This window comes from Carettochelys insculpta, chromosome 1 (assembly GCF_033958435.1).
Source record: "Carettochelys insculpta isolate YL-2023 chromosome 1, ASM3395843v1, whole genome shotgun sequence".
NCBI lineage: Eukaryota > Metazoa > Chordata > Testudines > Carettochelyidae > Carettochelys > Carettochelys insculpta.
Window position 1 is genome coordinate 86,107,673 of NC_134137.1, and position 23,421 is coordinate 86,131,093.

Here is a 23,421-nt window from a genome sequence, read left to right on the forward strand (position 1 = left end):
TTTCTTTTAAGGGTCCCTGGAGGGAGTGGTAGTTAGAATTCTCTGTGTTTTGTTCCTCAGCGAGGCTCAGTTACTGAACACCAATCTTGGTTTATTGATTTCTTGTCCCACACTTGTCTTGTTTACCAGGCATGATTTTAACACATTCCTTCAGTTACATCTGTAGCCTTTTTTCTTTTGATTAATTCTGTCTTCCTTTTGTATCTTTTCTCATTATCATTTGTTGTTGGGGGTTACTGTGCAATTTAATGAACTTTCACTCACTTTTTTACAAGCACAATTACATTAGGGGAAACTTGCAGGGCCTAATTACTATAACTATCCTCATAATGTAAATTCATGTGCAACTAGTTTTTCCCCCTAAAACATCAATGTGGCAACCCCGGATCACATTTTATTGCTTATTAATTGATTTAATCTGAAGTGACAGTGTCCAGGCTGCATTCTTCCTTCAAAATTGTTTAGTAAATGGTAGACTCTCAAGACATCAGAGTTTCCTAGTTGCTCATGAACTAAATGGGAAACCGTATTTTCAGCTTCAGGCTCCCATTGTACCTTTCTTGCAGTGTAGTACTGCCTTTTGATAAATGAAATGTTCACACATACTGTGGTACCAGACTGAGCATTTTGTTTGCGGAGTAGCCAAAACAGAAGACCAGAAACATGTATCTCATATACACATGCAATACCCATCTATTTTGGTTAACTCAAACAAAGGTGCTAAGTCTTTGATTGCAGACATCAAATAAAACTGAGAACAAAGCAGCTTTTGAGAAAGAAAACAACAGGGTTCCTACATTACTGATTATTAGGGCTTGTCTACACTTGAAATGTTACGGCTATAGCACCATTTCTTCCATGTGGATGGAATAGCAATGGGGGAAGCCAAACCAGGCCTTCTGCAGCTTAGTTCAGGAGCCTTTACAGCTTGAGCTAAAAGTCAGCTGGCTGTCAGCTAAGGCTGTAGACTTATTCTTTCTCTCTGTGTGGTCCAAATTCCACTAGATGGGATGGTGAACCACACCAAGTAGGTGGTGGGTTAGACAGACATTACCTATGCTGACGGGAAGGAGACCCCCCCAGTCACTGTAGGTAATCCACCTCTGGATTTGTCACAGGCCTGAGCTACGTAGTTAAACTGACAATTTTCAAAGTGCAGATGAGGCCTCATGCTAACCTTGTTAACAGTGGCTGCACAAAAACGGACAGCATTTCTGGCTTTATTATATTGATTGCAGTCTTCACTTCTGGTCTTATTTGAGTGATCCTGAAAAGCTCTGAGTTTACATGTAGTTACACTGAGAAGCCATATCGGGTATGGCTGTGAATTGGGGAATCACATGACAAAGTCAACTCCGACACACCATTAGAAAGGTATTTAAAATGGGCAGAGATGGGGGTGTGTGGAAATGGAGTTACCTACTTACCCTCCTCGGTTTCAGCTCTGGTTACAGTGATGTTTGTGGCACAGTGCATGGCAGGGGACACACTGAGCTGGGACCCACCACTGTGTGGGACTCTGCATAAAAACTGCATCAATATCAGGTAAGTGAACATTAGAAGTCGTCTGAAACATCCTTTAATCGGTTTTTTGTTTTGTTTTGCTTTGGGTTTTTTGGTGGCCATTCAGCTCTCAAACATTTTATAAAGTGATGTTAAAAATACCATCCATGATTATGTTTAAGGGAACCTCCGCACAACTGCCTTCAGCCACTAAAGGCCCCAGTGTGGCTTTAGAACCCAGAATTACAATATATTAGCAGTGGAGGAAGCATCAAATAATTTGCCAATAAGTTGTCTAAGCAACAATAACATTGGGCCTGACTTCCTAACAAAAGAGATCCATTGGCCTTGATAGGTCCTGACGTACTGAGCCCCTGTTACTGTCAGGCCCATCACCTGTTTTCTGACCCAATATTTTAATTCATATACTTGATGATAGAGAAAAAGAGAGAGAGAGAGAGAGAGAGCAACAAATTAGTTAGAGCTCAGCCTGTCCTACATTATGAGGAAAACTTTCCTAGCATGCAAGTATGGGACTGGCCTTGTGCTAGCATCTCACAGGGATGGGTGTCAAAGGAACATCCCTTAGCAGGCCAAGGAATACGGCACAGTTTCACAGACTAGTTTAGCTCTATGGCTGATGTCTCCTTCTGTGATGCCACCATGTGCCTTGTGTGAGGTAGAGAACTGGAGGCTGTGCTGGCTCTGGCTCCTGCTGGACTTTGACCTTTGTAGTTAGGAGGGAAGTCCTCGTAGGGAGTCTCTGCTCTGTCAACCAGGGGATGCTCTGTGGCTGCAGGACTGAGATTTGGATTGACTCAGGCTACATTTTAACTTCCAGGAAGATGGAGGCTGCCACAGTCGATCTTCTAGAGCTCAATTTAGCATGTCTGGCAGGGACATGCTAAATCAAACTTACAAGGTGCCTGCATCCGCACCAGTACTCCTGCCCCTCATTAGGAGCAACAGAAGTTGATGGGAGCGAATGCACCTGTCAACCTCCCACAGTAGAGACACCGGAGAAACTCATATTAAAGTGCATTGACTCCAGATATATAATTAACATCACTAGCGTTAAAAAAAAAAGCAGTAAAGTAGCACTTTAAAGATGAGCAAAATAGTTTATTAGGTGAGCTTTCGTGGGACAGACCCACTTCTTCAGACCATAGCCAGACCAGACCAGACTTCCCCCCACCCCTCCACTCTCTGATTTGCTCACCTTGATTATCTTTTTCTGATTTGTCCTCCTTGATTACTGTTTTTGGTTCTCTGTGCCTTATTGAGTCTGGTCTGGTCTGGCTATGGTCTGAAGAAGCAGGTCTGTCCCACGAAAGCTCACCTAATAAACTATTTTGCTCATCTTTAAAGTGCTACTTTACTGCTTTTTGTTTTGATAGTGTATAGACTAGCACAGCTTCCTCTCTGTTACTATCACTAGCGTTGCATAACTTAATTTGACCCTCTGCTTGAGTGTTGACCTGCCCTCAGAATAAACCTGTGTAAGAGCCACTATCTGATGCATTCTAATGGAGGTGACTGCAACTGCTAGGTGGAACACGGAAGGGTAACATTGTTCTGATTCAAAGTACAGCACACCTAAGCTCAAAGGAGCGCGCGGCGTGTCCGTACACTCCATCTGTTCTTTCGAACACAAACTCGACGGCACGTGCTGCAGGAATCGAAAGCACTCTTCCAAATGCAAAATAGGGGTCTGCCATGGTGGCAATCAGCTCTTAGATGGAGATGTGCTTCCTAGTGCCTGCTGGGCTCTATGGTCTGTGCGTGCAGCAGCTCTTAAAGCCACACAGGCCTGGAAAACCCCGTTGCAGGAAGCTGAGAGTGTGCAAGCAGCAGCTGCTACGTGTGCTGCCCCTGCAAGCCCCAGCATGACCCCCGGCACTGCGGCTGAGTCTGGCACAGGCCAGGAGCCCCAGCACCCCACCCTCCGAGTATGACTGGGGCTCACAGGAATCCACCGGGGTGGGGAGAGTGTGCTCCCCTCCTGGACAGAGCATGAGCTCCAGGACCTGCTGCACCTCTGGCAGGAGAACAAGGTGCTCTGGGTCATGGGCATGAAGTGGAAGAAGGAGGTTGCTTTTGCCTGGCTGGCTGAGGGCCTCTGCTCCTGGAGTCACCCTGTCCACACTCCTGACCAAGTCAGAAGCAAGGTCAAGGAGCTGCAGCAAGGTTACGCCTGGGCTCAGGGCTCAGCCAGCCAGTTGGGAGCCACCCCACTTTGTGCCTGTATTACCTGGAGCCAAGCACCATCTTGGGCCCCCCAGCGCACTTCCTCCCTGCCTACCATCCTCGACACCTCCACTGAAAAGCCCCAGCTCAGAGATGTTGAGGAGCCAGGACCCTCGCACAGCCCCACACCACCTGGGCTAGAGCCAGAGCCAGCCTCAGCCAGGGAGTGGGCCAGTGAGGAGGGGGACCTGGTCATAGACCTCCCCTCCTGCACTCCAGCCAGGCATTGGCCAGCTGGGCATCCCCCGATCTTGGCAGTGGACCCTCAGGTACATACCTGACAGGTCACACACCCTGGATCATAGGTTGGCGCACTATATACACCAAGGGACCCCACGCCTCCAGCAGACCTCAGCTGGCCATGCCCAGCCAGACTGCAGCCCTCAGGATGGTGGGATGGCTGCCAGTGCTCTTCAGCTCTCGCTCCCATGGATAGCACCACTTCCTGCCCCCCGCGGGGAGAGATGGGGGAGCAGACCATGCAAGGGGGCCACCCCCTGGGCCACCCTGCCCTCGGATGGGGGAGAGGGGACGGGGACCCACCACCCATGCAGGGACAGGCAATGTAGGCTGCAGGGCAGGGGTTGGTAGTCACGGCCCATTCTTCTCTTCCCTCCTGTTTCTGCAGCTGCATCTCCCGAGGGCCGGGAGAGCCTCGCCCTGTCGGTGACCCCAGACACCCCCCACCCCGGAGGTGAGGGACGGTGACTGGCTGGAGCCACCCCCAGCACCAGGATGACCCCACTCCCAGAGAGGCCAAAGGCGGGCAGTGCAGGACCTCCCACCTTGCTGCCTCCGTCTGGTGGCAAGTGGAGCTGGCGGAGCAACATGTCCAATTTGAGAGGGGGAAGCTACCTGGAGCTGGGTGGCCTGGGTGGAGTTCATGGGGACATTCTGGGAGCTGCTGGCCTGGATGGCCCCTCCCATCTGCCTCCCTGCTGCCCCGCCTTCCACGCTCCCTGACCCTCCTGCCACCCCTCCCGCCATGGCTCCAACCAACCGCCAGCCCCAAGGGAGAGGGCCCTACTAGCCCAGACCGTGAGGCTGAGGCCGATCCCTGGCCCTACCTCCCTGCCACCTAGCAGCCCTGCCAGAGATCCTGGACAAGGGTGGGCATGGGTCTCGGGGTTGGCATGGGTTGTGGCCCCCACACCCCAACCTGGAGTGATGGCCAACCAGGCTGGCCACCCAGGTCCCCCTCCTCCTGTAAATAGTTAGTTCCCCTCTTCTTGTACATTGTTAGGCCCCCCTCCCCGTAAATAGTTTCTGATGATGTCAGGCATAGGAGGCAATAAGCACACATTTGTGTAGTGCACAATAGAACTGTTTATTTCTTTCCACAACCATTCGTGCTTGGTAGGGAAGCAGTGTGTGGGAGGTGGGAAGCAGTGTGTGGCGGGGGGGTGACCTGGGGTGTGCAGGGTGGGGGGAGTGTGCAGTGCAGGGAGTGGCTGTGCTCACTGGTTCTCCTGTGTGAAGTACTCACACAGGGCCTCCTGGATGCGGACCTCCATGGTGGGCCTGGTGGTTAGAGGCAGTGGCCAGCTGGGGGTAGCTTGTGCCAGATTCAGCCACCCACCCCTGAATGAAGGCCTCCCCTGGCTCTCTATAATGTCGTGGAGCATGCAGCAGGCACCCACCACCTGCAGAATGTTGAGGACACCTGCCTGCAGGCATGCCAGGAGGCAGTGCGACCACCCCGTCAAGCGGCTGAAGGTTTACTCAATCACATTGCAGACATGGTTGAACTGGGTGTTGAACTGCTCATGGCTGGAGGTGGGGCGGCCTGTATAGAGCCGCGTGTGCCACAGCTAGAGCGGATGCGCGGCCTTGGCCACCAGGCAGAGGGGCACGGTGGTGAACCCCAGCAGGTTCTCCCTCTGGAGGATGTAGGCCCCACCTTCAGCTGGTGTCACAGGCCTGAGTTCTGGAAAACCTGTGCATCATGGGTGCAGCTGGGCCAGCCCACATAGATGTCCTGGAACTGGCCCAGCTATCTACCATGGCCTGCGGACGACGGAGTGGTACCCTTTTTGGTTTATATATTGTCCTCCGCTGTGCTCCAGGGTGTGGATGGGTATATGGCTCCCATTGAGGGGCCCTTCGAGGTCCCCGAAGCAATTTGGGAACCTGAGTACCATGAAGCTCACAATGTCTGTATCCAGGTCCCCGATATGGACCACCCTCTGGAGAAGCATGGCATTGAGGGCATGCACCACCCGTGGGGGGTGGGGGGACATATGCATCCATGAGGGTGTGCGGGGTGTTCCAGGCCCCACTCTGGCCCTGCCCTGGGCCTATCCCAGCCCAGGCTTCCCCTCCTCCCCCGACTGGTGCATGCCCGGGCCTCCTTACCTCCATCATGACAGCCCCAACTGTGGCCTTGTCAACACTGAATTGGTATCCTATGGAGCAACTGCTGTCTGGAGTGGCCATCTTCTAGACAGCTATCACAATCCTCTTCTCCATGATGAGGGTGCACAGCATCCAGGTGTCCTGGTGTCTCAGGGTGGGGGACAGCCACTGGCAGAGCTCGAGGAAGGTCTGCTGCCACATCCAGAAATTCCGGAGCCACCGGTCATCATGCCACTCCCCCATGACGAGGTGTTCCCACCACTCCAAGCTGGTGGGGTAGCTCCAGAGCTGGCGGAGCATGCGAGGCAGGTGGAGGAGTCGAGGGTCTGGGGCATCCCTAGCTGCCCTTGGTGGGGCCTCCCCTGACAGGATCTGCAGAGAGACCACTACTGCTGTGGCCAGCAGGACAACCACTCCACTGGTGGCAGCCAGCAGGGTTTCCAGGTGCTGCCAATCCATGGTCTTTCTGTGTCTACGGGGCTGGTGGCAACACCACAGGCCTCATGTTGTTCAGGACAAGGGTGTTGGGGAGGGGCTTTATAAAAAAGCAGTTGGCTGTGGCCCCAGAAGGGCTTCACTGCCATGCAACCCTGTCCGTTGAGTTTCCTGGCCCCTTCTTTCAAAAGAGGGTGTGGGTGAGTGTAGACACTCTCTTTCGATGGCCTGGATGGCCCTTTTTGAAAGGGGGGACAGCCCTTTTGATGGCGTTCATTGAAGGCGCCAGCCCTGACCCATGTGTAGACACCCCCCTTCAAAAGGGCGTCTTTCGATTTCTCTCTTTCAAAAGGTGCCTTTTCGAAAAAGCACTCTAATGTAGACATAGCTCTAATGAATTGATTTGCCATAGAACATATAAACATAGGTTCATCAATGTCCCTTTTAGGGAAGCTGAGTATTTCTACAGAAACTTTTAGTGTTGACTTCACCAAAACCTTGTCTCCTAGTAACATGGGTTGCCAGGTGGAGAAAGAACACCCTTCTCTGGAGAAGCAAATCTCTTATCTGTCAAAGTATTTCAGAAAACACCACATATATGCAGTATGTCAACCAGCGGCGAAGGCCACTTGTCAGCTGCGGCATACATACATTAAATGGAACAAGACACATTTATGAATGGGTTGACCAAGGGCTGGATGGAAACGTAACAAAATCCTTACATTAAGTGCAGCAGAATCCCATACCTACTTGGCATTCATGGAAGACAGTGCAGATGACAATAAATGTTACAAGAGGAAATGCCTTTAACTGATAAGAAGTGGAGTGGATGACAAATCATAAAAACCTCCAGTGAGTTTCATAAAGGTAGATAACCTTGAGACATACCTGGATACAAAGATCACATGTGAAACCTATGTTTAGCAAAGATTTATAGGGCTTTGCAAATACCTTGGTTTCACTATTTGCATTTGCATCCATTTCTGAACTTTATTGTTAGTTTCTGTGTGTTAACATTTTGTACAGACATAGAAACAAACACAATAAAACATCTCCCAGAAAAAGGTAGTTATCCAAAATGTTTTTACAAGGGAATTTTATAGACCAATCTCCCTCGTGACCCAGAAAGGTAACTAAGGAGGGCAGGGCACAGCTGCGAAATTGGCTGTGCAAAACAGAGCTGTGCAAAATTTAGAAACAAAACACAAAGAATCCAAACTACTGATGTATTTGACCTTATTAGCTAAATCTAGTTATTCATTGCTTTGTAGGTGGCAGCCGTGATTATTGTGGGCTGTGTATCCATGCTAAGACAGATATGTGAGACAATACATGTCTTCGTTAGTGTGTCTCAAGAGCAAGGGACTACTGATGCAATTCAGGGCCCTCAAGGTCTCCCAGGGAAAGCATTTAACAGGAACATACATGGATGGTTAAGTGTTGAATAGCAAAAGCTGTAAGTGATGGAGGCAGTGCTGACTAATGGCTTAAGCAGAAGAATGGAGGCCCAGAAATTTTATGTTTCATTTCCAGCCTCACTGGTTTCAATCTGTGTGAAGTTACAACTACTCAAAACAGCTGTTGCCTTTATTTCTTCATATATAACACAGGTATAATACCTGACAAAGGTGTTCTGCAGGCTGCCAGCAAGGGAAAATTATTTTCAAGTGCACAGCCGATGTAGTTCAATACAGTGGGAATTTCACAGGAGCTGGGGAAAGAATCCTACCCATCAAGTAGCAGTACACTCTAGCTCCAACCTCCTGCCTTTGTTGGGAGCTAAGGCTGGTAGATATACATAAAGGTAGATGCAGTAACACTGCTCCATTAATTCCCAGTCCACCACCACTTCCTCCTCAGCAACCACACTTTGGGAGAGCAAGAACACTTGCTTAGTTTTTTCGTATCTATCCTATCTTGCATTGTGGAGCCACACCACACATCCACAAATAAGTAGTGAACAGACCTCTATTTGTCATTTGTAATGAATCACAAGAATAAAGGAAGCTGTCAGTCTAATCTATTGTCAGATAACAAACGGTTCACATTTATATGATTCCATGTTTATAGGTTCAAAAATGAAGGTGGCTTTTAGTGCCTGTTACTGCTCACATTGATGGAAAATCACTTTGCACTAATAAACTAATCATTACAAACAAACTCAGTACTTCCAAATTACATAGTAAGCTAAAAACACAAGCGAGAAAAAAGTAGATGACAATTAGACTATTGTTCATGCAAATGGAAGAAAACTTTAAAATCAGACAATAGGTCAAGAGAGTATATTGTGTAGGCGTTCATTGGAGAACAGACTAAACAGGAAGTGATGTATTTTATACTTATAGCACTGTTGGGAGACAAAGATATTAAATCCAGACAGAGCACTGAAAGGGAACAAACAACATATTGTGTGGGAAACAACAGCAATAACTTTGAGCAGGGGGAACCACAGGACTACATGGTTTTAAATCCATCAGTGGCTTAAGAGACTGTAATTATGTTTTCCTGGGTATGGCTTTGGTTTATGCACATTTTTTGATAAAGCCCAGAGGTCCCCAAATCTAAAGCACATTGTGTATTTGTTTCTATGCCTTAATCATTTAGAGCTCTGGTTTCAATTAGAAAAATAATTAACTCCATTGAAAGTGAACAAATAGAAATGTGAAGGAATGGGAGTCATTCATATTCAGAAATGAATTTCAACAAATACAGAACTCAGTTGAAGTCTCTGTCCTGTAGTCGCAACCCTCCTTGAGCCTGACCCAAATTGTCTTAGAACTTTCCTGTCCCTTGTGATCACAATCTCCCAATGTTCCACTGGAACCATGGGAAAGTCAAACACTAGAGAAAGGCTCCTGAGCCAGGAGACAGAACTTTCACACCACCTAGCCCTGGACTGTGGGATGATGATGTAACTCACAGAATTCTAACGATTAAAAGTAATTTTTGACTTACCACAGCCTTCCGTCAATAACTGATTCTCCCTCTCTCTCACATGTGCACACTCCCCCACCCACACATAATCCATCCATTCACAGACACCTGCCACACCCACCCATCCTTATTTAAATAAATGATTAATTAAGCTATTTCCCCTATAGGCTGGGAGTGGGGAAGAGAGAAAGAGAGATCTGCATTTTTAAATATTTAGTAGGGATCCAGATACCATGCAGTAGCGGTAACCCATTACGCAGAGAGAAGGAACTCCACTAACCCTTTCAAATAAAAGTATTCAACTGGTTTTCGGTGCATTACTGTAAATGTGCAGAAAATCTGGCCTTAAGTATTCACATTTAAGCAAATTATTTTTATTATCCAAGGACTTTCCCATCACTGAGTGCTACTCTCATTTGTCCCAGCATGATACATAGATGTAAAAATCTGTACTTTGTATTGTATGTTTTAGAGAAGCAAATAAAATCCATTTTAAACAATTCTTTTAAAAATCACTATATGTGTACAGAAAAGGTTTTTGTAACAAAGGTTTAATTTAAAAAAAATTATTAACTGTATTCCAGGAGATCTGAGTCATCCACAGTAATAATTAGGGGTTTTGTTTATACAAAATGCTTTATTTAACCTTCATGCCTCCATTCAGATAATTATACAAATGCATACATTTAAAGGTTTAAATTCTATTTCAGTTCACAGCTCAATTCATAGGAAAGTTGAATACAGAAAAGCAATGCACCAATAGAATATGTCTGAGACACCATTAAAAACAATAACACTTCTTCATTTAAATCTTTGAGAATAGACTGGAATAGTCATCCTCTGACAGAATTTCATAAGGGGACTCCCTTTACATTATCATAGGGCAAAAATCACCATTTTACGGTAAGAGGAAAAAAAGCTCTGAATATATTTACAGTACATACACTATACATAAATACAAGAACAACACTTACATAATATTAATAAACTTATAACATAGGTGTTGCCTAAACACTACATAGTATATAAATGCAGAGGAAACAATTGGGAAATTAGATCTTCAGATGATTTTTTAAAGAAACACTTTGCAGTTAAAACCCTTTGAAACGAAAGCAAAAGAAAGATTTAAAGAATGAATGTGTTTGCTTGCTAGCAATTCTTTTCAGTATGGGACTTTCTATTGACACACATCTCTACGTCAGGTTGCAGACTGCAGACCCATTCAGATCAGGGTGTACGAAAGAGAATTAGATGATGCACATATGGTTCCATTGCTGTGAAGCTTTAATTATGAATCACTAGTTTTGTAAATTAAGGGATGTTTTTGTATTTTTACACAAGAGGATAAAGTGAACTATCACTGGCACTTCCAAAAATAATTACCTAACTGAAAGAAAAATATGGGGCCAAATTCAACTCTGGCCTTTAGGTTACATCTAAGATCATAGTGGAATTTTCTCCATCCATATTTGGTTTGGTCAAGAAACATATTTTTATTATGCTTTTGTTTCTTCACAAACACAGCTGACAGAACACGTCAATATTATTTTTGACCTCACAGATAGAACGTAGTCTCTTAACTCTTCAGTCACTCTGAGTGAATGAGTGTGTGTGGCTGTGGGGTGGTGGAGGGAGGAGTGGTAGGGTATGTTAAAGACTTTGTGGCAAATGCCCAAAGTGTAATCAGTTTATGTGGGGTGCATGTTCTTCTGTGGTTGCAAATGGAAGATACAATTTTTCAGAAACAGAGAAGAGGTAACAAGAATGTTTTGTGTAACTATCCATTGGAGAACTTACACTAAACAGGAAGTGATGTAATTTACACATACAGACCTACTGGGAAAGAAGGAAGTTGTCTTTAGGAGAATATGCATGTCAGTTAAAAATGGGCTTGAATCAGAATCAAAGATACAACCTAGTCTGAATTTTCGACAAATTCAGACCCAAACCTAAGACTGTGTGTCAGGCCTGTTTCTTTTTCAAACTCAGTCCCAAATCTGATGGGCACGGACACTGAGATAGTTGGTACCTAAATCTGGTTCCAAACTTCCTGGCTCAGGCCTTTGTCTCAATACAGTTCATAAAAATCACATCACATTCCAGCCTGTGGCCATGCTGAACACTGTAAAAAGAAAACCAGCAGTCCTGTAGCACCTTGAAGACAAACAATTTTATTTATAAGGTAATGAGATTTCATGGGTAAGACCCATTTCATCAGATTCTGGCCGAATCTTACCCACAAAAGCCTATTACCTAATAAATAAAATCATTTGCTTTTTCTTGTGACGCTATAGGCTAACATGAGACTGTATGTATTTGTAAATTAATTTTAAAGCCAGGGTTTTTTGACAAACTAAACTCTGGAAAATATGAAAGCTCATGAATTCACACAACAGTGGCTCAGATAATCCATACCACTATGTGCTCAACTGTGTATCGACAAAATTTTCACTGACTTTCTGCCTGTCAAGAAGAGTGTGTCCATCATATTCTACAATGACATTTTTTTTTCATAGTCCAGCATCAGTGAAAACCATAACTTCTACAGAGGTATGCTGACAATCAACACAGATAAAAATGTCTGAATATGTATTGCAAAATAAAGCAAAAAGTACTGCATATTTTTGCATAATGAAGACTATATTGTCTTTCTTACGAATGCCCAAAGGTCACATACTGGTGCTGTAACCCAATCAAAGATTTCTTTGCTGGCCTATTTCTTTGCTAGCCTACTTCTAGCAGTGTTTCATTAGAAAAACACACACACAGAGACAGAGAGGTAGAAAAATAAACAAACTAAACCAAATCACCAATATATTAGATAAGGAGCCATTTTTGCCCTTCAGCTAGCTGTTGATATATTGTCAGATGCTCTCCCAGTGCGCACTGAGTTCTTTTATATCTTAATGTCTGGACATTAAAGTCAGAAAGACGTGTCCTGAGGTGGTTGCATTCACTGTGAGCTAATATGATTATAAATAATTTGCTGCTGAGCTAGTGGTAATAAAATGTTTTTAACTGACACACACTAATGCCTGCAGGAGTCTTTGTGCACATAGGTCCACATCGTCAAATGCATTCTCTACATTTACACCTGCCATTTTTCTCTGCACAACTATATTTGTGCACACAGCATGCTACCTGGGTTTGTGCAAGTCAACCAGATGTTATATCATACAAATCTCACACACACACGGGGATTTTTGCATACACAAAATTTAGTTAAGTGCAAAACTGCAGTTATCAGTCTAGAAGCTGTTTTTAAATATGCTCTGCACTGTACTGTTTAAGTATAGAAATCAATGTTCTTCAGTTTAAATTCTGATTTTCGGTAGGTTCATTTTCAGAAGATGAAAAAGCCTTAGAAATGACACCACTGAGACATTTTAAAAGTCCCTTAGCACACGAATTAATCAACTGCTTGTCAGAAATGTATAAAACTGTATGTAAAAGGAGAGACAAGATGAAAAAAGCCTGGACGTCATGACTGCTCATTTTTTTAAAATAAAAGCAATTAGTTTATTAATGTAATTATAAATGATGGCTCATTAATAAGATCTTTCTATATAAAAAACTCTCTTTAGATAATTTTACAAGTATCTGCAAATGTTATTTAAATAAACTCCAGGCTTCTATTCACTTATCGCAAAAAACAAAAAAGGGAGTGTCAGAGGCTGAAGCATTTCAGCTTGTTCCCTGGTAATTCTAAACTTTTCATAAAAGGTTATTACACGAGAAGTCAAAAAAAGAGAGAGAAGTAATGTGTGAAATCTAAGTTTCAGGAATTCAAAGTCAACTGAGAGGATTTTCAAAGAAATTTCCATTAAAAAAACAATGCACTGCATTATTCTTCCAGAAATAGTGGCCAAGGTGACACTGTTTTTATTGCTGTTTTCTGGATTATTTCACTGAGGAATACCCTGGATGATTCTTAAGCAAATTAGACACAAATTGGGACGGAGAGTAGTGGGCAATGACCTCCACCTAAAATTTAGAACACGTGTGTGTCTCATTCACCTGTAAATTACAATCCATTTTCTTCTGAAAAAAGCATAACAGAAAAAGCTAAAAACTTAGCACATCATCTTAATAAATGAAAGAAACAAATGACACTTTGCTTTTGCATTGCATCATAGTAGTCTACGAGTAATTTTATTTTTGCTTTAATGACAGTAAGATCCTAGTTATTGCTGTGTAAAAGTATAAGAACATCCCATCAGTTCTAATATTCATGAACAGGCACTTTCAGTTTCTGTTTCATGTTTGTAAATGGACTTTAGGTTGTCCTTGTTACAAGCATATGTGCACTAGAAATGTCACAATCTTATAGCACTTCCTCTTGAAATGCAACTGTACCTAGACGATTAAATTCCTCGGAATCAGCAAGGAGTTGACCACCTGTTTTGGCTGAGCAATGTTTCATTCAAAATGTATTTGCAAGGGGAAGATAAACACAACAAATACATTAAATGAGAACCTGTTGCTACTGTATCTTTAGTGCATTTTAATGACTAGGAGGGGAAAAAAAAGCACCAGTGAAGTTGCTCCTGGTTTTTTTTTGTTTGTTTTTTACCTTGGTCAGACTGAGGCATCTTGAGTTTTGATTTATTCAGCTTTCAAGGACTCAAAATGACTTCACTGCATCTAACACACTGGCAATAAATCAAGACAAATGACCACTTCATTTTTGCACAGACTGAACATGCTCTGACAAAGTGGAACAATTTAGTTCCTATACTTTAACTGTGTGTAAGTTTTGCAAGGCATATTTGAAAAGGTTTTCATTTTATTTTTTGTGATGAAAACTAAAAGTTTTCTTAAACATACTGCATTTAAACTATTTACATCCTGTGTAAAATTGTAAGTTTGAAAATACTTTTTGACTATCACATATATTACAGAATATTTAAACTGTTACAAGTACAGTAAAATACCTTCATTCTATTATTTTTAAAGATGCAGTATCCTTATAGTTAGGTTTCATAGTAAAAACAGAATTGCTACTGAAATAGATTAGGATTTAACATATTCAAAAGTACCAATGGGCATGACTTGGTAAGCATACATTGCACTGTTACTGTTACTCTGTAATGAAACTGTGAAAATAGAGCAGTTTTGAAATTTTTTATGTACATCTTCAGTTATAAAACACAAGCAAAGGCATAATACAAGCTGGTTTCTTAATAAGGTGAAGGTATTTTGTTTTACAGTACTAAAAATTTCCAATTCTTCATCTGGTTTTGAAATCATGGTTAAATCTTTATTTCTGATTACACATGTGCTGAAGTATGTGAACATGTGGGTGTTTGTATGTAAGTGTGGATGTGTGCATATATTGGGACAAGAAGGACATGCTGAATGGTCCAGATTTTTGTGTGGTGTAAAAGATGCATTTTACTGCATTAATCTCTTAAAAAAGATTTTAATGGATGCAGACTCATTTCCATTTTGAGACATCCACCCTCTATAAAGCAGAAAAGGGAATTTTTCCATTAAAGAATGTTTATTACCAAAAGATACATTTATCAGTGTCAACCAGGAGTACTTTTTCTATTTGGTTAATGGAAAATGAGACCTGTGGTTGGTATTATTCCAGTATCATTTCTGGGGTGTTGCCCAGCTGTTTATTTCTTTGCATATTGAATCTACCCCAAATATCGCTATTACTGATGGCATTTTTACCACTCTTAATTTCCTTATACGTTATTTCAGCTAACAATTTCACAGACATGTTAGTTTAAATCTATTTTATTTTTAATGATGGTCAGTATAAGAAAGTGGAGAATAAGGAATACTGCATCTTCACATCCTGTATAAATTGCCACTGCAATGAGCTGACATCAAAGTGCTGGATAGTATGGGTGTTTTAAAAAAAAGTAATGAAAACTTAAAGTTTAAAAAATCCTGTATCAAGGAGAAGACTTGTACAATATATTTTTCAGATGCTCTTGGTGACTGGGCTTTACAGTCCCAACCTAAAGCTGCAGTTGAAAATCACTTGGAGTGTAGCATTTTGTAGCACAGATGCGCATACAAGCGATAAGTCATTCAGTGTATTATTTGTCTACTATTTATTCACGTAGAGGGGGATAACAATTTGCTCTTATTGCAACAGTGGGATGTTTCATATTTGTTTCTTTTCAGTTGCATATGAACAGATCTAATGTGTTGTGTAAAGATGACAGCACATAATTCTGCATGCTATTTATGTTGTAAGCCATTCATGTTGTAAATCTGCAACAGAGTTTGGCATTTTAAAGGAAATTAAAATAGGGACTATCAGACTTTGCATGATTGCAAAAGACTGGAGGTAGCTCTGAACGAAAGCTCTTGGTCTAAGAACACTCTTAGAGTCAGAGGAAGTTCAGATTGGCATCTGAACATTGTGGGTTGCCAGCTTTCTTTCTTAAAAGATAACTTTTCTTAATTCATTTCAGACCAAGAACACAGGCATTAGAAATGGTCTCACTGAACGTGCTCAAATACGCATGTGAAGCTTCGCATTAATTTTAATGGATGCCTACAAACCCAAAGGCAGACTATAGCTGACTGGAGAGACTGTCTAGACTGAATTGTAATATGAAAACTCTTTCACACATGGTTATTACATCTTAGTCTTCCTCACTGGGGAATGTGTCAGAAGGGATTGTCTGAAGCCTCCCATATTTGATCCTTTTGCCTTTGAGCTGGCTTCCGATTTCTCTTACCCTAGCTCTACGCTGGTGTAACACCACTGATTTTAATGGTTTTACTCATTTCACACTGGACTAACCTAGAGTACAACCAGACCCCTTATGTTATCTGCTGCCTTGTTTTTAATATGTAATCAGATGAGAGAAATTATGACATCCCTTAACTGCCATTTCTGAAAACTACCAAGACTGACCTATCTATCTCCTTCTGACCAATAAATTTTATTTTCTAAATATGAATGACTTGAAAAACAAAACAAAGGGAGATACCACACTATTTGCACGAGGGATTTTTTGTTTGTTTGTCTGCTAGTAAATATCAGCTCAAAATAAATTCTGGTTCCTTATGTTTAATAACTGCTACTTCAGTAATTGCTGATTGTTCATTAAAAGAAATGTCATACATTGACTTGTGCTTGAAATCTTTTTCTAAGATGTTAGAAGCACCAGTACATTTCAAAGCACACTGAAGTTAGACAGATGGGTCCCAGATTAACCTATAGACAATGCTAATGACATTTCACGTACACTAAGCAAGTAAGCTTTTATATGAAGGATGCAACACAGTTACTGAAATTTCGGTTGTATAATCAGGAGACCCCAAGGCATGAGCCATCCACCTATAGCGTGCTCTGGATTTTGTTTCAGTCACAGCTTGTTACACTGTCCTTTTGACTCTCAATCCTGGTGTTTCCAGTGCTGGTTACAAGAAGGCTACATATTGAAATGTTGTTTCTTGTGGATTTGGATGACCTACCTGATCATGAGAAGAGGACAGGAAATGAGCAGTGGAAGAGGCAAGCTCATACAGTGACAACAAAGCTTTTATTGGTGCTGCTCTTTTTGCTAGAGAACAGAAGCTGCACAGACTTGCCCACCTTATTTGGGAGAGATGATTATTTGTTCAGTATCAGGAGAACGTTTACCTATTTATGGATGATCAACCTGTGGGTTGCCAATCTTTATACAGTAGTGTCCTTTTAATGTTATTCTTCAATTATTTGCAACTGTTTTAGTGTTTAGTTATGTCTTCCTTGGCTGTTGGCTGATTTTTTTTCTTACGGATGTTTTTGATTTAAGAACCCTTGTAACATTATTATTATTTCACAGATCTGAAGTTAATTCAGTCAGGTCAATCATCATGGCATCAAGTGGCATCATGAATTTAATTTGTGCAGTTCCTGGAACCAAGTGTGTATAATTAAATGCCTTGCAGAAGATGTCATGTGTTTACTTTTTATCTCTAAACATGCCAACAAACACAACATCTCACCAAGCCTCTTCATCACTTTGAGCTGAAAATTAGATCCTCTTGAAGAAGAAAAAAAATCCTGCTCTGTTTTAAAAACAATTGCAGACTAAGAGCTCCTCTTTACCATACCATCTAATTAACAGAAATTGGCTGACAATTATAGGGCTGCATGGGAATGATAAACAATTTGCTTTAAAGTAAATTAAGGACGTTTGGGCTGAAGATGCCTGGAGCAGCAACCTCTGGATCCCATGTGAAGGACTATCGTTTAGCACACTGCAGGGCTGACTAATGTCTCCTTATCCTGTACTTGCAAGTGAGGAAACGAACACACTTTGGATCATCTCCTTCAGAGAACTTCTCTTCTATGCTATTAGCCCATTAGCATTAGGCATTTGCCTATCCCTTCACCTATCTCACCTTTCCAGCCACAAAATAACTATCACCTTTTATGGGAATAAAAACATCTACCTGTAGTACCTAGGAGGCCAACAAACATCAGAAAGAATAGCTCAAGAGGTAAGCATAACATGAGAAATCCAATGTGCTATTTCTTTACAGCCACCTTAGTTGGCAAAAAGATGGGGTGTTGCAAGTCCTCACTTTTTGTCTTGAAAGCCATCTCATTCATTTTTGCTTTTGCCTGTTAGATACATAGCTTTTTCTTTTCTGCTTTTCCTCACTAGTCGTTGAACATTCAAGTCTGTTTTATGATGGCCAGGCCACTAATCTTGGTGTGAGCAGATACAAGGTTTCATTCATGGTTTCCTTATAATCAAATATATGGATGTAGTAGGGGAGGATACCAAATAATTACACTTTGAAAACAGGGCAGAAGCTTACAGATGGGGCTGTTCCACACATGCTGTTGTAAACAAATCCACCACAGAGCATAGATGGTTACACTGTACTTCAGCTGAAATGCTGCTGAAACCCCATTTTGTTTAACAGACAATGACTTAAAAAAAAAAGTTACATGTTTGGTGTCTTCCAGGGTGTAATGACAAACCGTGGTAAAATAGTAGAATGTCACCATCATTATTGCAAATGTCTGCTTAGGTGCTCCTATACTTCAGAGAGTGGAAATCTCTTCAGTAAAATCTCCTCACTGACTTTCATGCAGCTGGTTTGTAGCACAGATCAGATATATTTTCTATACTGATTAGATGGTACTCAAAAGACAAAAAGGTGCGTGTGTAGGGAGGGGGGGGAGACGATGGAATAGTAAAGGTCTAGAGGTGTTATTTCTGTCATTTGTTTGTATCATCTGATCTTCAAAATAGCAATAATGCTCAAGAACAAAATGTCCAAAAGCTGAGAAAATGTACAGGCCGCAAATGTTCTTCAAGGACACAGTATGGAAAATAATGCCCATTTTTGTAACATTTAGGTTGCAATCGCTCTGGGGAACATGACGACATTTTGTGGGGGAGGGTGCCATGCTGGGGACCCTAACTTCAGATGGAAAGGAGAAGAGTGGCACTTCTTTTCCAGCTTTTTTCTTATGGACATCGTGGAACGTCCTTTGTGTTAACACTGTAGAAGGGGATTCAGCCCTGCTGAATGCATGTAGTTAAGAGGCCCAGCTCTTACACTCTGCTTGACAAGTAGCACTTCTCACACCAGCATATGTCTGCGACGGTGCAGTGCCAAGTGATCTGAACGGGAAAAGCTGCGGTCACAGTCTGCACACTTGAATGGCTTCACTCCTGTGTGCTTGCGATAGTGCCTTGTCAGTTCATCTGAGCGAGCAAACTTCCAGGTGCACCCCTCCCAGGTACATTTGTATGGTTTCTCTCCTAGAACAGAAAAGAGACAAAGAAACAGGTAGTTACTTTCTATTCAGTTGATCATAGTCATTCCAAGCCCTCCTGCTGCATCCCACTCCCACTGCCTCTGGGCAGTTTAAGGGAAAAAAAAATCAAAATTTGTACTTTCGGAATCTGTGGAACACAGGAAATTATTTTTGGTCCAGATTTCTTCAGTGCTACAGGATTCATGTGACTAAGAGAATCAACTGGATCAGGGCACGAGCAATCTGAGGAGACAGCACTGTGCAAACACAGCCATCATGACTGCAATCGTGTTAGCTTGCACTTCCTCAGTCCACACCTGTTCTCAAAATGTCTGTTTCCGTTTGAAGGCAGAGTGCTAAAGGGAAGAGTTATGAAGCCTTCATCGATTTTATAAACAACACAACAGGATATTTAGGAGAAAATTATAAAGCAGAGGCAAAGAAACTCTGGTACACTGCTCGTCAGGGTTAGTTGCTGGTAGGTTGTGAGATGGCTTGTTTCGTTGAGTGTCTGCAGGCACAGTTGCTCGCGGATTGCAGTGACTGTGGTTTGCCATTCTCAGCCAACGGGGTTTGTGGGAAGAGGTAGCCCAGCCCACACCACTGCCTGTATCTCTCATTGGCTAGAAACAACAAACCACACCCACTGAAAGTGTTAGGGCTCTGCGCCTGTGGATGTGCAGGGGGAAAGAATGACTGGTGGCCAGCCAGCAGCTAACCCAGATGAACCACTTGTGGCCAACATACCAGACGTTTCTCATCTCATTTATATAATCTATGCAAATAAAATACTTTTCTTCAGTAGAAAAAAAAATATCCACCAGTGAGGCTCTCTCCTTGTGCTTCACCATGTTCGCTGAAATTCACGCTAAGAGAGTGGGATTTGCAAAAAAGCAGTCTGACACTTCCCCCATCAAAGCCATCAGCAGAACTTCTTTACTTCAGTGGGAGCAGTGTTAGGCCACTTTGGAAAGGTTTGGAAAAGTAAACTGCACTACACAATGTAGGTTCTATACCAGTCAATACAACATTAGCAGAATAACTCCATAATCTGTATTTTGTTCATTTACAAAAAAATAATTTTGTCATGCAAACTCATTTCTGTCCCTCTGACAGGCCACATATTTACACAATTTCTTCACAACCCCAGCACTCTGTGGTGACATTAACTGCTCTTGGGTCTTCAGCAGTCTAATGTGCCTCAAAATTAATAAGAAAACCAGCTCTGTTCACATAAATGCGTGCTTTAAGAAACTCCACTGGCAAACTGAATTGCATTTTGAAACTTGTCAAGTATATTGTGGTTGCAGTTCCTAAATCAGCCAGCCACAAGCAGTGTTAGGGGGATGCTTTTTCCCTTCTATTTCTCAATGATTTCTTTATTAGAAACCATCCATCCCAGCTTATTTATACTCTTGTTCTGGTTCATATTTAGGCTCCCTGGAAGCCTGAGCAAAATGAGTAGCAAAATACTACTTCTGTTACATAAACCAGCAAGAGAACGTTTGCCTTGGCCCCCCTAAAACACCTCCCTACAGGTGTCTCTCCAAAAGTCAACACACACTTGTTGAACACATTATAACTTCAAAGGAAAAATCTCACTCATTTCCCAGTTTAGAAAATAGTTGCCACATTTTAGTGTAAGACTGAAATGTCCACATGAAATGGCAGCATGTAACTTTATAAAGAACTCACATGCTGCACGTGTACGCCATACATGCTGTAGCCACATTTGAGCTAAAAGAAGTTTTATCTACAGCACATCATGTAAGATAAACCACTACACCTATCCACCAATTAATTCACTACAATTTGCACTAACGGTGTCTGATAGTGAAGTGAAGCAATTAGTTCAAAGACAATCCAGTATTCAGGGTTTTGACTTGATTACACTACATAGCTGGAAGCCACAGTGAGGTCAGGAATTTTGTCAATCTAATTCTGTGATCCTGCATTGCATGCGAAATACTGCGTAGTATTTATTGTCCTCTGCATAGCCATCACATCTGGCTCTGGAAATTCTGCAGCAGACATGAGCCGCAGAAACATAAGCTAAATGCCGATTGCTGGCTCCGTGTTCTTGCTGGTGACAAAGGCTGCGTCTACACATGCACGCTACTTCGAAGTAGCGGCAGTAACTTCGAAATAGCGCCCGTCACGTCTACACGTGTTGGGCGCTATTTCGAAGTTGAAATCGACGTTAGGCGGCGAGACGTCGAAGTCGCTAACCCCATGAGCGGATGGGAATAGCGCCCTACTTCGACGTTCAACATCGAAGTAGGGACGTGTAGACGATCTGCGTCCCGCAACATCGAAATAGCGGGGTCCTCCATGGCGGCCATCAGCTGGGGGGTTGAGAGATACTCTCTCTCCAGCCCTTGCGGGGCTCTGTGGTCACCGTGGGCAGCAGCCCTTAGCCCAGGGCTTCTGGCTGCTGCTGCTGCAGCTGGGGGTCCGTGCTGCATATACAGGGTCTGCAACTAGTTGTTGGCTCTGTGTATCTTGCACTGTTTAATGAAAGTGTGTGTGGGAGGGGCCCTTTAAGGGAGCGACTTGCTGTTGAGTCCGCCCCGTGACCCTGTCTGCAGCTGTGCCTGGCTCCCTTATTTCGATGTGTGCTACTTTGCCGTGTAGACGTTCCCTCGCTGTGCCTATTTCGATGTTGGGCTGAGCAACGTCGAAGTTGAACATCGACGTTGCCGGCCCTGGAGGACGTGTAGACGTTATTCATCGAAATAGCCTATTTCGATGTCGCAACATCGAAATAAGCTATTTCGAAGTTGGGTGCACGTGTAGACGTAGCCAAAGTGATACAAAATGAACTCAGCTTTGCCACACAATGCCCTAACATATCCTTGCCCCACACACTTGGTATGGAATGCAATATGTATGTCCACTGTTCCATCTGACTTGGCCGATCTACACTAATGGTATCCTCGTGTTATATGGATGATTTCTAACCACAGCATTTGTCACTCCAACACTATGCCTTCACCGTTCCCCGTTGTCAACACATTGTAAATCTCTTTTTATTCTGACTGACTTCAAGTTGCAGTGGGGGAGGTGTAGGTTGCATTTAGGAAAAACTATTTCACCAGGAGGGTGGTGAAGCACTGGAGTGCGTTACCCAGCGAGATGGTAGAAAGTCCATCCCTAGAAGTTTTTAAGTCCCGCCTTGACAAAGCCCTGGCTGGGCTGATTTCGTTGAGATTGGTCCTGCTTTGAGCAGGGGGTTGGAGCTGATGACCTCCTGAGGTCACTTCTAACCCTACGATTCTATGTAACAGAACTTTTGGGTTCCTATGGTGATAGATGCTTCCAAGGAGGAGGGGGAGATAATTAGACAAAGTGCAGTGCATTAAGTTACAATGTGGGTGCTTAGTTGAATCACGTCCATGAAACCTGAAGCTCTGTAAGCCTGTTAAGACCTTCCTCCCAACACAGCCCTCCCTGCCCCATAACCTCCCACTCGTAAAAAGGCCCAATGGTCACTGAGGTGGAAAAAAGGAAGAAGGCCTGGGAGACGGGTTTTTGCCCTCAAGAAGGAATGAGCCATAACAGAGATAATTAGCAAACCACACACTGGGCCATTACCTAAGGTGACAACCTGACCGGTAAGAAATATGTGAATGATATGGAAGGAGACAGTTCTGTGGCATTAAGCTGGAATACTCCAGGTGCAGCCGCCAGCCTCCCATCCCATTTAATTCTGTCTGCTCAGACTGTGAAAAACTGGTACCGGAAAGGAGCCTGGAATCACCCCATTCCTCTTTGACTTTCTGTGGGAAGGAGTAGAAGAAAAAAGGAGGAGGAAACCTGAGACTCAGAGGGTATGTTGATGCAACCCTGTGAATCCATGGAGTTTAAAAAAATAAAAAAAAGCAATGAGATGCAAAATTTTTCCCGTTTCAGCTGGCATGACCAGGCCTGTAATCTCCCACGCCAATTTAGGGCTTCCAGATTGTTGTGCTTAAATCTGATGAGTAAGAAAATTTGAGCAAAGGTAAGGCATCTCAATGAGAGTGCACTCTGAGAATGAGAGAAGTGGCTGGTGGAGCTCTGCCATACGACTACCATTGTGCAACACGTAGTTTAAATGGATTAGGCAGGACTGAAAAAGGACCATGTGGAAGGAGAAGGCACTCGTCAGTAATGTAGATTTTCTTGTCCGTAATAATCCTGCTATTGTTTGGGAAGGTTAATTTTGT

The 23,421-nt window shown here is 43.1% G+C and overlaps 1 protein-coding gene across 4 annotated transcripts in view; it reads right to left on the minus strand.

The window, feature by feature from the left end:
- Positions 1 to 9,879: 9,879 nt before the first annotated feature.
- KLF12 (KLF transcription factor 12) overlaps positions 9,880 to 23,421 on the minus strand; it is a 419,409-nt gene continuing 405,867 nt past the window's right edge. For all 4 annotated transcript variants that reach the window (XM_074988826.1, XM_074988807.1, XM_074988814.1 and 1 more), the window contains one exon: positions 9,880 to 19,217. In XM_074988826.1, coding sequence (XP_074844927.1) covers positions 19,036 to 19,217 — 182 coding nt within the window. In that variant the 3' untranslated portion in view covers positions 9,880 to 19,035. The remainder of the gene's footprint in view (positions 19,218 to 23,421) is intronic.